Source organism: Oncorhynchus mykiss, chromosome 6 (assembly GCF_057628025.1).
Source record: "Oncorhynchus mykiss isolate SJ-2025 chromosome 6, ASM5762802v1, whole genome shotgun sequence".
NCBI lineage: Eukaryota > Metazoa > Chordata > Actinopteri > Salmoniformes > Salmonidae > Oncorhynchus > Oncorhynchus mykiss.
In genome coordinates this window covers 57,051,853-57,068,372 of record NC_143027.1, presented here as the reverse complement: position 1 = coordinate 57,068,372, position 16,520 = coordinate 57,051,853, and the positions used below count along the sequence as shown (strand labels likewise).

The window sequence follows — 16,520 nt, the reverse complement described above, 5'->3', positions numbered from 1 at the left end:
GTGGCGTAGCTGGTGCCACCAGATCTTCACCCCTTGATGGTGAAACAAAGTCCTTTTGTGGAGACTTCACAGGAGGAGGTCGTCCCGGACTGCTGGTCTCAGGAAGTTAAGCATTGTTGGTCTCAGGTGGTTTGTCCAACTGCAACTCTGGGGAACGTTCCAATGTCCTGTCCTGTTCGTTTAAGAATTGATTCAGATCCCAGGATGGAACTGGAATTCGAGCTCGGATCTGATCCACGTGTCTCCTTAGTCTTTGTCTACTTCCGATGATCACAGTATAGGATACTGGTCCTGAGAAATCCTCAATGTTAGCTAGAATCCACAAGGAACATTTTTCCTAGGGAAGGTCCAGCGTAGTCCACATGTAGTCGTGTCAACGGTTTTCCCGTCCATTCCCATGGATGTAATGGCGCGGTGGGGTGCGGGATGACTTCCTGTTACTCTGACATTCTGGACACTGGCTAACCTCATTTTCCACATCGTGTTCCATCTTTGGCCACCAGACGTATGACCTCGCTAGGCCTTTCATTCTTGACATACCTGGATGTGACTGATGCAACAACTTCAGTAGCATACCCCACGCTTGTGGTGGGATAACTACTCTTGAACCCCACAGAACACATCCATCTAGAACACTCAATACCAAGTGGGGAGTGTAGTAAGGCGTGATCTGAGGCTCTGTCACTGTAGAACATCCTTTCAGGATAAATTCATGCACTTGTGATTACGTCACATCCTTTGAAGTCCATTGTCTGATTTGTGCTGTGTTCAACGGTGCATCATCCAACACATTGATCATCAAAACCTGGTCATTTTCTTCTTCCTGAATTATGATTTCTGGAACGGGCAGCCTACTCAGAGCATCAGCATTCCCATGGTATCTACCTGGTTTGTAAATTATTCTGTACTCTTAGGCCCTGAGCAACACAGCCCAACGTTGAACTCTTGGAGAGACCATTTGTGGTACTGGCTTTTGTTCATGGAACAGAGAGATCAGAGGCTTATGGTCGGTCACAATAGTGAATGTCCTCCCGTATAAACACTTGTGGAATCTCTGTATTCCGAATATGACAGCCAGTCCTTCCTTGTCCAACAGAGTACTTTTTTCTCCGCTGGTGACAATGTTCTTGACATGAACCCAATAGGTTTCTCTGCACCATTCTCCATCCGGTGTGATAGCACTGCACCCACACCATAAGATGAGGCATCACAAGATAAGATGAGATCTATGTCTGCTGAGAAGTGCACTAGCACTTCAGCTGATTGCAGTAACACCTTTGACTTTACAAAAGCTTCTTCCTGTCTTTTTGACCATTTCCAGGCCACGCCCTTCCTTAACAGTTGATGTAGAGGAGCTAAGAGGGTAGAGAGGTTCGGGAGGAAGCGATTATAAATAATCATTCAGTAAGCCTAGATAGGCTTTCAGCTCTGTAACATTTGTCGGAGCTGGAGCTTCCACAACAGCCCTCACTTTAGCTTTGACAGTGTGTAACCCATTGGCATCCACCTTGTGACCCAGGTACTGCACTTCCTCAGCTAACAGTGTACACTTGCTCCTCTACAGCCGGAGATCGGCGTTCTCCATCCTCCTCAAAACTTCCTCTAAGTTTGAGATGTTCCTCCTTCGTGAGTCCCATGACAAGAATGTCATCGAAGTAAACCCCTACCTTGGGTATCCCCTGCAGAATTCCCCCCATTGTTCTTTGGAAATTTATAGGTAAACATCCCTCTGTGGGTGTTTATGGTCAGGTATTTCTGTGAAGCTTTATCCATTAGCACTTGCTGATATGCGTGACTCACGTCCAGTTTTGTGAACTGTTGCCCTCCGGTTAACGTTGAAAGCAAATCCTCCACTTTGGGTCTGGGGTACTTCTCCAGAGAGGAAACTCTATTTACAGTCAGTTTATAGTCACCGCATAATCTGATTGAACCATCTGGTTTTAGTATAGGAACAACTGGTGCTGCCCACTCAGAAAACTTGACAGGTATAATTATATCATCTGCTAAGAGTCTGTCAATTTCCACATCCACTTTAGGCTTCATGGCATATGGAACTGATCTTGGCCTATAGAATCTGGGAGTAGCATCAGCAGCAACATGAATGGTAGCTTGGACCCCTTTTAATGTCCCTAGCTCTTCTTTGAAAACACACTCATGCTTTGAAAGCACCTGCTGTAGTGTCAATGTCTCTGTGGTGACATGTTTGATTTCATCCCAGTTCAAATGTATTTCCTCCAACCACCCTCTTCCTAGTAAGCTGGGGCCAGTACCTTCCCCTACTAAGAGAGGCAGACTTGTCTTTTGTCCTTGATATCCACTTGAACATCAGCAACTCCAAATCACAGCGATCTTCTCCCCTGTGTACGTTTTGAGTTTAATGGGGGTGTCACTCAGTTGAGGCACTTCAACATTTTTCCACTTCATAGAGAATTGAGACCTGTTCATCAGCGTGACACGACATCCTGTGTCGAGTTCAAACGGTACCTTCAATCCATTTATTCCCATTTCCACAACGAAAGGCTTCGCCTTCTTCATATTCGCCCCCCTGTACACTGAGAATGCTTGCTCTGCGTCTGCGCACTCACTTTCACTTTCTATCACGTGATTAGAGCGGTGGCAAGAGCGTCTGGAGGTATTCGGTTTTCTGTCTGTTCTCTTTTCTGCAGCCCGTGACTTATATTTTTTTATTGCGGCACGCCCTCACAATGTGGCCTATTATCCCCCATGCATAACACTTTTCATGTTTGAATTTACAGTCAAACGCTGCGGGTTTGCCTTCGCAACGATAATTCTCTATTGGCTTTCCGTTATTTAAAATTCAACGTGCTCAGAGCGGCTCTCTTTTATTGTATGGCACGCAGTTGCGCCCCTTGCCTGTAAATCCAGTGCATTTCTATTCGCAGACTCCATGGCCTGGGCCAGTTTGAGTGCATTCTCAAACATGAGATTAGGCTCTGATAACAAGTGTATTTGAATCCTGTCATCGTTAATCCCACACACCAGCCGATCGCTTAGCATTTGCGATAATGTATTCCCATAGCTACAGTCCAATGCTAGTTCTCAACTCAGCCACATATTTCCCCACTGATTCGATAGGTTTTCTCATGCGTGAATCAAACTTGAATCTTTGTACTATCTCACTGGGTTTGAAGTGATTTTTTAATAGCTCGACTGAATCTATGAATGACTTTTCTCCTGGTTTATCTGGACTCAACAGGTCTCTCATTAAGCTGTACATCTGTGCACCGACAACGCTTATGAGTATGGATCAGTTATTTCATTAGCAGCAAATACCAGGTTACTACACTGCTGCTCCTTAATTCTTTGTTTTTCTTATCCCTTACTTGTTTTTTTGTTGGTGTTTTTGTGAAAACGACATTGTTGGTAAAGGGCTTGTAAGTAAGCATTTCACTGTAAGGTCTACACCTGTTGTATTCGGCGCATGTGGCAAATACAATTTGATTTGATTTATTTTGATTTGATTTGATTTATAATTCCTACCTGTACCATTAGAGTATTTGGCACGTGAAAAGCTTACATTTTAGACCCCCAGCACACTAGCTGTGAATCTGAAAGGAAGTTCAAGTATACAATCCAAGAAAAGCTGCCAAGAGCAGAATACATGGTGGGAGTTGGGTCAAAATTTCAGGAGATAGATAAAGAAATAATATCGACAGTATTAGGACCAAGAGGGGGAAAGTTATTATTTTATGAGACTATTTCCCAAACAAGGCCACTATCTCTCGCTGTCCTGATCTCATTTCAGTTTCATCAGCAACAACACGTCCCTGCTCCGAAGCAAAGCTGCTTATAGCACAGCATGCTTGATTTAAAAAAAAGTTACATTGCATTATTTTTCATGCTGTTATTCTATATAATAAAACAGAAAGGCTGCAACAGCCAGGCTTGCAAAATTGAATTAAGGGGCTGAAAAATCAATCCCACGATAGAAAACAACCACAACAAGTGGTACCCAAATCCCCGAAACCAGGACAATGGAAGACAACGGAATGTGAGATATTTTGGTATGGGATGACCACTAAACTTGAGAAATCAGACAGCCAGAGACGGTGAGACATCTGGGTAACAGCCGAGTTTGACAGGCTGCTGTTAGAATGCCGCTCGATTAGGCTTTCATGGGTTGATTAGGCTACCCAACTGGTCCCAGTGCCTTCTGTCGCTAAAGAGGTCACTTTGACCACACAATGACCAACAGAACTCCGCTAGACCATACTCCACTTGTGGGGCAAGCGACCACTTTTCCACTCAAATGGTATTTGGTCAAGGTAAAAAGGTGGCTATCAGTACAAACCTGTAGACTGTAGTTGAAACACATATTTAATGGTCATCCTCAAAGAAAGGGTAGACTGAATGACTAATCCCCTAAACAGTTGATCACCCAAAATGGCTGATGATCATTGTTTGATTCAAATGTCAAACTGAACGCAGTTAGCCACCATCGATCGGCTGTTTTGGCTAGGAGGGAAATCACCAGTAAAACTGAAATGTGGATAAAGAAAGTTCACTTCCGAGTTAAACAAGCAGCCTTAAATAGGATTTTCATCCAAGCAGAACATGTAATATTGTAGGAAAAGAAAAAACAAAATTGATTGAAGAAGATTTCAGGGTTCTCGTCAATACGTACAGAGCGAGGAAGCTGCCTCTTCACCTCAGAAGCCTGCCTGTGGGCAAATCAGAAAACATTTTTCTCACGCTGCCAACACATGTGAGAGATGCCAGATATTCAAATGCAGCTTAAAATGCAGCTTTCTGCAGGAAAGAAGCCATGTGCATCGTTGCTGTTGGTAGTGCTGCTATATGAGGTCCGGCCATTTACAAGGTCCTTCTATAGACCCGTGTAGACATGTTTGATCATGTAATTTACACAACGCAGGCAATTAAAAGAGACCAGAGAACACAAACACATCCTGGGGTTCTGGTCTTTATTTCCCTCTTTAATGATCCCTGCTCAACAGTGTAGTAGGAGATGAGCCACTGATTGCAGCACAACTGTTTCTACCATTAGTAAACACAGAGGGATATAATAGGCTTTCCCCAATAGGGATGTGGAGTCTATGCTGCAGTGGTATACTGTACAGTATGTCCATGGGGAGCACTGTGTGTGTTCATCCTCTTGTGATGTTTGTTTGGTTATTATGCACCTGTGGTGCTGTATGTAGGAACGCTATTCATGTATTTGTTAGACCACAATTAGGGCTTCACGATACAGATGCGGTTTTAAGTGTCTCTTGCATGTACAGTGACTCTCTGGGTAAAAGTACGATTATGGTCGGATCATACAAATGACTGACATAAATTAGAGACAATTTGGCTGTTGATTAATTGCAATGTCTTTAGGTACGTTTAAAAATTCCCACATTTCCCTCTTCAAAATCACATAACATAATTTGTCTAGATTTAACTATCACTGTTAGTAAGGTTTGTAATTTTTTGGTCATAATGCGCATTTTACTGGTGTTGGATAACTTGGTTCTAGTTTTTGTTCTTTGAAGTAACAATGCAGGCCCGGGGGCTAGGGAGAACAAATCATCCTTCCTCTGTAACACGAGACAATTTATTTCAGAAAGCCAGACATAACAGAGAAAAACATAACTGAAAAACTTTTTGAACTTGAGCGAGAACACGCTCCTCTGACTTGACTTAGCTGATGACAGCTGGCTGAATAAGTCAGTGGGCGCTCCATCGATCCAACTCTTCCTGCCCTGCCTGCCGTGGGTGGGTGGGAGCTGCTGCCTGCCTTCCCGAATGCCAAAGGCTTTAAAGCCATGAGCACTGGGACCCTCTTAAGGGCCATTAGGTAACCACACAAATGAGGGGATTCTTGTCCTCAACAGAAACAGATATCTAAAGTGGGGATAGAATACACACTAATTGGCTATTAGTTTTTCACTGTTTCCGTACAAATGTAAAACAAATACCTGACATATAGAGAAAGGTGCTTAGGGAGAAATCTAGCCACAGGCCACTCCTGATTTAAACATACTGTGGTAGTGAGAGAAGAGGTAGTGAGGACAAACTTAGGTCTCTAAGCCAGGGGCAGATTGCACTGTGCGAGAGGGAAGGCAAAAAAGAGAGAAACAGAGGTATATAGAGTGCATAGTGCAGACTTACACAGGTCTGCAGATGACTAGGTCTCCCTTGTTGGTACCGTATGCAAGCCCCAAGCCAGGTTCTGGGAGCCAGCGGGCCGAGTTGATGCTGACGTGTCTCCGCTGATCAGAAGCCATGGGGTACACCACATCAAACATTCTCTAGGGGGGGAATGGGGACATACGGAAATAAATAGATTACAGACAGAGCAAAGAGTACCACTTTTGTCCCGATATGATACAACCTAACAACAAAAATACTAAAATTTTTTTTTTTGCATTAGTCTTCTAATGAGCTTTATCTTTCACGTTAGATTAGCATGTTATAGCTTATTCATTAATTTCATGTTAATATATTGGTTATCAATTAACCTGAGAATTCAGAACCTGAGACATAATCCGGTACTAGTGCGGGAATAGTAGAACAATGTTAGAACTTTAGTCTGTCTGCTGAAATGCTGATTAGAGTTGTTGAGTCGAGCAGCTCCCTGTCTTAACGGTTGGCTGTTCCCTCAATGAATCAAGTTCAGAAGAGACGTTGTTGGGAGTGCCCATTTAAGAGCAGTCACCTTGGCTTGTCACGCCACTTCTCAATATGACTGGCCAAAACTGCTGCTATGACAGCCATATCAGGTGACTGACACGGGTACTACTGTCTGCCTCCTACCTTGTGAAGCGAAGACGAATGACCACATTTACCCGTCTGTCTACATCTGCATACATTTTACACCACTCCGAGACAAAATACGGAGAAATAACAAAGGAGGAGGGTAAAAGCTGTTTGCTTCATCTCCAAACGTAGGAGCAAGACAGCATAATTGGGGATCTGCATAAGAGCTGTCAGCTCAGAGAGCCTTATTGGACAGTCTATGCTGCCATAACTTGTGCGGTGTGTCAGATGTGCTCGCAGAGAATGCAAAATGTTCAACTTACAAATTGAGAACACATCTAACACATTCCCCGTTTGCTACAGTGGGGCAAAAAAGTATTTAGTCAGCCACCAATTGTGCAAGTTCTCCCACTTAAAAAGATGAGAGGCATGAGTGAAAACCTCCATCTGAAGAACACTATCCCAATCGTGAAGCACAGGAGTGGCAGCATCATATTGTGGGGGTGCTTTGCTGCAGGAGGGACTGGTGCACTTCACAAAATAGATGTGGCAAAATGGCTTAAGGACAACAAAGTCAAGGTATTGGAAGTGGCCATCACAAAGCCCTGACCTCAATCCTATAGAACATTTGTGGGCAGAACTGAAGAAGCGTGTGCTAGCAAAGAGGCCTACAAACCTGACTCAGTTACATCAGCTCTGTCAGGAGGAATGGCCCAAAATTCACCCATCTTAATGTGGGAAGCTTGTGGAAGGATACCCAAAACGTTTGTCCTAAGTTAAACAATTTAAAAGCAATGCTACCAAATACTAATTGTGTGTATGTAAACTTCTGACCAACTGGGAATGTGATGAAAGAAATAAAAGCTGAAATAAATAATTCTCTCTACTATTATTCTGACATTTCACATTCTTAAAATAAACTGGTGATCCTAACTGACCTAAGACAGGGAACTTTTACTAGGATTAAATGTCAGGAATTGTGAAAAACTGAGTTTAAATGTATTTGGCTAAGGTATATGTAAACTTCCGACTTCAACTGTATATTTGCCATATATTTTTAACTGAGCCGCTTCACAAAAGTTATACATGTTACAGACAAAGAATATTTTACATTTGCTATCTTGTTGTTATTAGTCCCACCCTTCAGCTCCATTCAACCCCTCCCATCTATCTCTTTACACCATCCATATTGAATTTTTCAACTGTACAGTGATGCTTCACAAAAGTTCTGAACCTTTCTATTCTCATATTTTCAACAGACTGTAAATTAAAGATAAATATTTCTGCTAAAAGTATTATATTATTTTTCAAATCACCCAGTATTGCCATCTGCAGCGTTAGCTCTAGGTAAATGTTGCAATTTTTCAGCCATTCCTGGATCTGTGAACAAAAACAAGCTACATATGGACAGTCCCAAAATAAATAATCTAATGATTCTGCCTCTTCGCAGCATAATCTGCAGGGCTGGGAAGGTTAAATCCCAGCCCTGTTAAATACACTGCCTTCATAAAATATTCAGACCGCTTGACTTTTTCCTCATTTTGTTAAGTTACAGCCTTATTTTAAAATGGATAAAATATTAGCAATCTACACACAACACTCCCATAATGACAAAGCAATTATGCTATTTTTTAAAATTTCTTATTAACATAAGTATTCATACCCTTTGCTATGAGACTCGAAATTGAGCTCAGGTGCATCTGGTTTCCATTGACCATCCTTGAAATGTTTCTACAACTTGGAGTGGTAAATTCATTGATTGGACATGATTTGGAAAGGTACACCCAGCTATCTAAGGTCCCCACAGTTGACAGGTTATGTCAGCTCAAAACCAAGACATGAGGTCGAAGGAATTATCCACAGAGCTCCGCGACAAGATTGTGTTGAGGCACAAATCTGAGGAATGGTACAAAAACATTTCTTCAGCATTGTAGGTCCCCAAGAACACAGTGGCCTCATTTTTAAATGGAAGAAGTTTGGACCCACCAAGACTCTTCCTAGAGCTGGCCGCCCGGCCAAACTGAGCAATCGGGGGAGAAGGGCTTTGGTCAGGGAGGTGACCAAGAACCCAATGGTCACTGACAGAGCTCTAGAGTTCCTCTGTGGAGATGGGAGAACCTTCCAGAAGGACATCATTCTCTGCAGCACTCCATCAATCAGGCTTTTATGGTAGATGCTAAGCCGTCTGGCGGAAAAAGGCAAGGGGTCTGAATACATTCCAAAGGCACTGTACATAACATTCTATTGGTTGCAAGAATTTAGTTAAATTGAAAAATTCAAAGTTTTGAATTCAGCGTTGTTTTGCGTATCAGTTCACAAACCATGTGCCATGGAATCAGTACATCGAAAATCTCTTCCCAACTATTTTGCAATCTATATGGCACAGGTGTCAATTGTTTGGTCCTTAAATGAAACTGGTATATTTATCACAATTTTCTTCAACCAATTTTGGTCTTTAATGCAGGGGCAACAGATATTATTTTTTTTGCTCATATAAAAAAATAAACGGTCGCTAGGTGTAGGTAAGACCATAAGCAAATAGGTAAACTGTGATATGACTAAAGAGTTAAATCAGGGTGATTGTCCCACAAATAGACATGTATTTTCCTTTCCATGGTAGCAAGATCTTATCTACTTTCTATTAAAATTCATTGGAGTGAGAATTTCTTTCTTATGGGAGTATGTCCACATCCCCATCAGACAATTGTATTGGTAAACTACACGGTAATGTAAAAGTTGAATTTTTTTGTGATCCATTACGTAATAAAGTACACATCATAATTTGGTTTTAATCAAGAGAAGTTAGAAAAAAGTATCTAGATCCTCTATGAGGCTGTGGAGGGATCCAAATTGTGAAGAGAAAAAAAAAACAATCAGCGACACATGTTTTTAAGCCCTGAATTTCTAACCCCTCAATATTATTGTTGGATCTGATTTAAACAGCTAACATTTTGATTGCAATAATAAATAGATATGCCGATAGTGGACAACCTTATTTCACTCCTCTTGGCAGTTTAAAACTTTCTGAGAAGTAGCCATTATTTACTTTTTACACATAGGGTTAGTATACATAACTTTAACTCATTTCATTAGAGATTTCCCGAAATTGAAATATTCCAAGCATTTATATATAAACTCCAGTTGTACATTATCAAAGGTCTTTTCAAAGTAAGCTATGATTAACAGGCCTGGTTTCCCAGATTTTTCATAGTGTTATATTGTTTCCAGGACTGATTAGGATGAATAATTTCCGGCAATACCTTTTAATTCTACGCATTAAGCATTTTGCTAGAACACTGAAGTGTAAGGGGCCTCCAATATTTCAAATGGACTGGATCTTTAATATTTACAACTTGGATCCTATTTCAGTAATAATGAAATCTGACCTTGTGTGTCTGATAATCTATCATTCATATCGTAGTGGTTAAAGCATGCTAATAACGGTCCTCTGAGTATATCAAAAAAAGGTTACTTCCACTGGTATGCCATTCAGCCCAGACTTTTTTCCCGGACTTAGAGGCTTAAATAGCATCAATACGTTCTTCCTCTGTAATTTGGCCTTCACATGAGTCTTTCTGTACAGATGTTGATTTTACATTATTAATTGAAAGAAAAATCCACACAATTAGTTAATGGAGATGAAAACTGAAATGAAAACATATGCTTAAAGTACTTTACTTCCTCTTTCAAAATATTGTTTGGTGAATCATGGGTGACTCAGTCATTTGTAACAAGTTTCAGTAAATTATTTTTGGTAGCATTTCTATGTTGAAAAAAACATAGCTGCATTTTTTGCCATATTGCATCCAGTTTGCTTTTTTTTTTTATAATATATTTTCTTGAATAAGTTCCTCCATTTCTTTTTGTTTATCCTCTAACTTATTGTGACCCTCTATGGTACAGTTTTTTTTTGCTATCTATCTGTGCTGTTAGTCCTTCCATTTCCTTTGTTAATATGGACTCTTTTGACCTAAATTGCTTTTGTTTTATAGATGAGTACTGAATTGCATGGCCTCTAAAAGGCACATTTAAAAGTGTCCCATTCAATAATGGGATCTGCTGTACCTATGTTATGATGGGGAAAAGTCCATTATAAATGATTCTGTCCTAAAACCAGTTATCATCCAATAGGCTTTGATTAAATTTACAATATGTGCCTATGTGGAAATTCTGTAAGAGTAATACACATTTCAATTATGTGATGGTCCTAGCCAAGTTATTAACGAGAGCCAAAACTCTTTGAGCAAAACACCTTTTAATTCCATGTCAAATCAGACATGGGCTTTTATGCACCATGTGGCAGCTTTAAAAACAAAAACATTCCCAATTTGTTCTATTAGATTTTGGCTAATTACGGCTCTCTTCAGACTATGTAACTGTTCAGTTAGAAAACTTATGTCACAACAATTTCACCACTGGCAATGTGAGAAGTTTGGAGTTAGAAAAGCCACTGGTGCTGCACCCCCCCCCCCCCCCCCAAAAAAAAGTTAAAACGTCATCTCAATTATCATGTAGCCTAGTTTGCCAGGGCTGCATGGCATCTTCAAAAATGGGGTGGGACGGAGAACAGTCTCACTAACAGCAAGAGGCAGTGGGAGAGACAGAAAGACAACATCAAAGTGGCACCCTGATGTTGTTTACTCAGCCAAGTCATTAGAGGCTGCCCAGGCAGTGGGTCCTGCTTCCTGCTTTCATCAGGCCCTCTGAGGGCTGGATCTGGGGTGGCCATGGGACACTGGGCTGTGTTCTGGGTCACTGGGATGTCACAGATGGAACCCTGGCTCCAAGCCCTGCATCATAAACACTTTACCCCTCATCCTTCACACACCACCTACCACATCCCCTGCTACATTCTGATACATGTCCAGCCAAAACAGAGTCACATACTGAGCCACCAAACACAGAACACTTTCAAAGAGTCTTCATTACTATTTAAGTGTGGACCATTGTGAGACTGTGTAAACGGTGTGGTGCATTCTCTAAACAGTAATCATGACTATAAAAAACACAAATGAAAAGGGAGAATGAAATGTTTCACAGTGCTGTTGATCTTAGATCATCAAGACCATCAGCAGACAAGTTCCTCTGAAAGAGGAAAGGGAAAACACTGTACTGTGGTCTGCCAAAGGGCCATGAGAGATCATGGGGTAGATTAAAGACTAAATGAAATGTGCATAACCATGATTCTACTTGGGGTCTAGCCAAAGAAGTTTCTCCATTACACAAGATCACTTTGTACAGCTGGAATATAAAAGGCTAGAGTCAGCACCTGGAGGCATGTGAAAAATACTCTCATTGATTGTAAGCCCATTTTCTATTCCAATCTTGTTGGAGCAAAAACATTCTAAAGCAGATCAATAAAGATATTTGGTACCTTCAGAATCCAGTTAAAGTAGAGTCAACGCAGGCTCTGCCATCGCTGGTTTGTTTGTTTGGGGTTGCTAATCTGGCTGGCCATTGTGAGAGGGCTGGAGCTGCGAGGGTATTATTGAGCTACTGTGCTGTATTGAATTGTAATGTCTGTGTCTCACGTTCCTCCTCAGTTGGTTAGACAATGGGGTGAAAATCTATTGTTCGTCCCCAAAAATGACGGCGTTAAAGTAGCTATTTATAAAGAGTCGTACTCTTTGCCAGCCAGAAGTAGCTTATCATTTACAATCTCCTTTACCTCCAGATGTGGGTGGTTTCATTTTGTTACTGTCACCCTGCGGATGCTCACCGGTGATTTGGGTCTAGGTTCTTGCTGGCATTTTCAAGTTCAATTCAAATAAAGCTGAATCAAGATGCATTGATGAAAGCACAAATAAATGGCATAATACTGTTGTTGTTCCGTGAAATTCCAAAGGATTAACGTTGGCCAAACTCACCCTCATGGAAGTCTCTCCACCATGGGGCTGCTGCAGGCGTAACACTTGCGCTACCATGTGGTCTGTAGTGTGATGGAGCAGGATCCTGCGGGAGGCCAAGCCCACCATCACGTAGTGGCCCATCGGGGACAGGCTGACAGAGATGGCATTAGGACCTAGACAAAGAACAGATGGTTAGGCTACTTATGTTGAGCATGGATGTGTTTGGCATATAAACTTAAAGCAACTATTGAACACCTTTGTCATGGTTTTACACGAGGGCCTAAAAACAGTATTTAAAAGTCTGACTGAAACACTCTATACTGTAAATTGCTTTATAGATAATTGGGATTGCATTCTGAATGTCTCTGACTCAGCAGCTATAAATAACAGACAACAGGAACCATTAAATTAAACTTTCCTGCCTTCTCTGATGCCTTAGATTGATACTGTACAAGCAGGTTAATGCAAGTCAGTAGAATTTCCTAACAAACCAGTTAAGTATTTCTTAATTAATGGTTTTTGATGACAGTTGAATGTTTGTTCCCACTTGAGAAACATACAGTAAAACAAACTCTCTCATTAAAGGCAACCATTTGGAAACCAATGCTATTATCCAGTTAGGAATCTGGAGTATATCCAAAATGGAGTCTCCCTCAGTTGAATGCAGCCTGCACCGGTTAATCTAAAAGCTATATTTGTGTACTTGATTAAGCTATTGCCTAGTCTTAAATGACTGGTAAGTGTTTGTACTGCTCGTGAGAGTAGCTGAACTGTAAATTACAGCTACTTTGGGCCCAGACCTGCTCAAAATAATTTGTTTTGTATTTATGGCTAAGCTAAATAAGTAGGCCTCCCACATTCCCATATCTACTTACCACCCAAAAAGTGTTGCCTAGATTAAAGCTTTAATTTAGGGGCGGCAGGGTAGCCTAGTGGTTAGAGCGTTGGACTAGTAACCGGAAGGTTGCAAGTTCAAACCCCCGAGCTGACAAGGTACAAATCTGTCGTTCTGCCCCTGAACAGGCAGTTCACCCACTAGGCCATCATTGAAAATAAGAATTTGTTCTTAACTGACTTGCCTAGTTAAATAAAGGTAAAATAAAAATAAAAAAATTAGCCTTTATTAATATAATACTTAATTTAATATAATAATACTTACAATACACAGACTTTATATTTCATCTTCAAACACGCATATGTACATTTTACTCGGCTCCCGAGTGGCGCAGTAGTCTAAGGCACTGCATCTCAGTGCTAGAGGTTCGATTCCAGGCTGTATCACAACCGGCCGTGATTGGGCGGCGCACAATTGGCCCAGCGTTGGTCAGGGCCGTCATTGTAAATAAGAATTTGTTCTTAACTGACTTGCCTATTTAAATAAAAAAAAACTATAAAATGTGAATAGTCATAGGATGAGAGCTGATTAAAATGATATACAATGTTATGCTAGTAACTGCTTTTATTATGAGAACTATAAACCTGCCCCATACATTCCATTACAATGATGTAAAATCCAATGTTGGGCCTGTTGAGGCCAATTATTTTACTTTTACTATTATAGTAACAGACCAATCTGCTATGGCCCCATAGTAAGAATACATCTTCATTTAGAGTAACTACGTGTAATGGTTTGCTGCTCTCATCATCAGGTGAAAACGTATTGGCATTCCTATGGAATTTTAAATGTACGAGTCAAGTTTCTGGTCCTCTGTTTTATGTAAACAGTTAATAGTATATAGTTGTAATCAGCTCACATCCATAACTATTCACATGTACTGTTCATATCCATTTTACATGTTTGAAGATGAAATATTGCCATTATTGACCATAATATCTTCCCAAATCAGCAATTCAGACAGGTTTTTGGGCAAATTCTTGCCAGAATTAGGTGAGTAATTTAACATGTTCATATAGATGGCTCACGAGGTTGTGTATTCTACATCACTATGAACATGTGAAGACATTTTTGGGCTTACTACAATTATATTTCATATAGGTAAGGTCATGTGAAATTATCCAAGAAGATCCCATTGAGTTGTTTGGCGGCCATATTGTAAAAAGGCTTCTATGGAGTTAATGCAGGAATTCTGTGATGGCCCAGTATCTACAAAACTTTTTAAAACCCTGTTTTTTCTTGCTGTGTGTGCAATTTGGTGCCCCGATCACCAAAGTTACAATCCAAAAAACATAGCGGCCCTATTACTAGGGATGAGCACGGTTATTTGAATACTCCAAAATCCAAACGGCCGTTAGTATTTGATTACTTGCGAGAGTATTCATTTGAGAGAAAAAAACATACGCCTATTTTAATTAAAGGCTTTGTCTAAAATGCAATTATAAATGTGACATTGCAACATACAAGGACAGACCTTGACATTAAACATTTTTATAAAACAAAAGTTAGTTTTTTTTATGTCCACCCCATAAAAATAAATATCCGGTAGTCCAGGCTACACACTTTTTTAACTTACTGTTGTCAATCAAAGCAGCAGTCATCGGCTCCATGTGCAGAAAGTGAAGTGGGAGATTTCTAATCAACGCAAAATGGAATTACTATTACAGAATGAAGTTGGCTAAATGAGGAGGAGTAGGCTACAATGATCAGCCAACAGGTAGGCTGTTTAAAATAGAGTTGTTGTAGACAAGGACGAGGATCACAGCAAAATAGCATCAATTATCATTGCTAGCTTGCTCGCTAGCTGGCTAGTGTAGCTAGCTAGCTTCTTTAAATAGATTTGATGAAGTCAAGACATACACATCCAGATGAGATGATAGACAACCTATCACAGCAACAAGTTTGTCTAATTTGTGCGAGTCGGTTTGGCTACTTTCTTCCTCTCTGTGTCAGACACACCAGCCCCTGCTCCTCTCCCGCCCTCCCCCACCATTCTGTGCTGAAACAATAAGCAGAGCGCACCACTTCTCCAGAGTCACGCGAGCAAGTCCCCATTGAACATTTTTTTTATTGTATTTTTTTTTTTTTATAAATAACGTCATTAAAACATGTATATTATACAAATAGTGACAATTTCAAATGCCAATTCCTATCCATTACATATAATTTTATGGCTAAACTTCCAACATTCTGATGTCAGTGGCATATGGACAATAGTTGTAGCTGGTGCTTTCGAAGTTGGTTATATTATATAATGTAATTGCATGACATTTTAAAACCACCTGTCAAACAAAGTTTCCTTTTTAAATCCATTATACAAGTAATTCTGACATGTACCCTAAAAAGGTCAAAGTTCTGTTGACCCGAACATTCTGAAAATGTTTCTGATAGACAGCGGTGAATCTAAGCTTTCCAATGATTAAAGGGTATAAGTTACTAATTATGTGTTGTATACTGACTGTCATGGGGTAAAATCCCTATGGGAAAAATGAATGGGATGGAGGGGTTAAAGAGTAACAACACACAGAAAGTTACTGCTAACACCCCATTTTCCAACTCCAGGGACACAGACCTTCAAAACATCACTATGAGACAGCCCACGTGAGCCTGACGGCCCAAATTCAGGGGCCTGGCTCATGGACCACCATGTTACTTCAGAGCAGGGGTGTCAAACTCATTCCATGAAGGGCCTAATGTCTGCTGGTTTTGTTTTTTCCCTTTCAATTTCAATCAAGTACACGGGAGGAGCGACACTCGGCCCTCCGTAGAATGAGTTTGACACGTGCTTTAGAGAGACAATGACTCACCGAATCTCTTGGAGTAGAGCATCTCTCCCAGGTTGTGAGGCGCCAGAGAGTAGATAGCCAGGATGCCCTCATCTGGGAAGCCCCGCTGGCTGCTGGGTATGAACACGGCCAGGAGCTGCCCGTCTGCAGAGATGTCACAGCTGGCGTCATTGTAGATCTTGCAGTTCTGCACCAGCACATTGACAGAGGCTGCAGTGGCAGGAGGAGAGGCACTGATGTGATATGACCATTCAGTTTCACACATGTCCT

General features: G+C 41.0%; 1 protein-coding gene across 2 annotated transcripts in view; it reads right to left on the bottom strand.

Annotated features, from left to right (window-relative positions):
* The window catches only part of LOC110526195 (activating molecule in BECN1-regulated autophagy protein 1A), a 106,041-nt gene that overhangs the window by 28,373 nt on the left and 61,148 nt on the right, over positions 1-16,520 (bottom strand). For both annotated transcript variants that reach the window (XM_021606946.3, XM_021606948.3), the window contains exons 13-15: positions 16,272-16,460; positions 12,588-12,742; positions 6,133-6,272 (exon numbers count right to left, since the gene is read on the bottom strand). In XM_021606946.3, the coding sequence (XP_021462621.3) occupies positions 6,133-6,272; positions 12,588-12,742; positions 16,272-16,460 (484 nt within the window). The remainder of the gene's footprint in view (positions 1-6,132; positions 6,273-12,587; positions 12,743-16,271; positions 16,461-16,520) is intronic.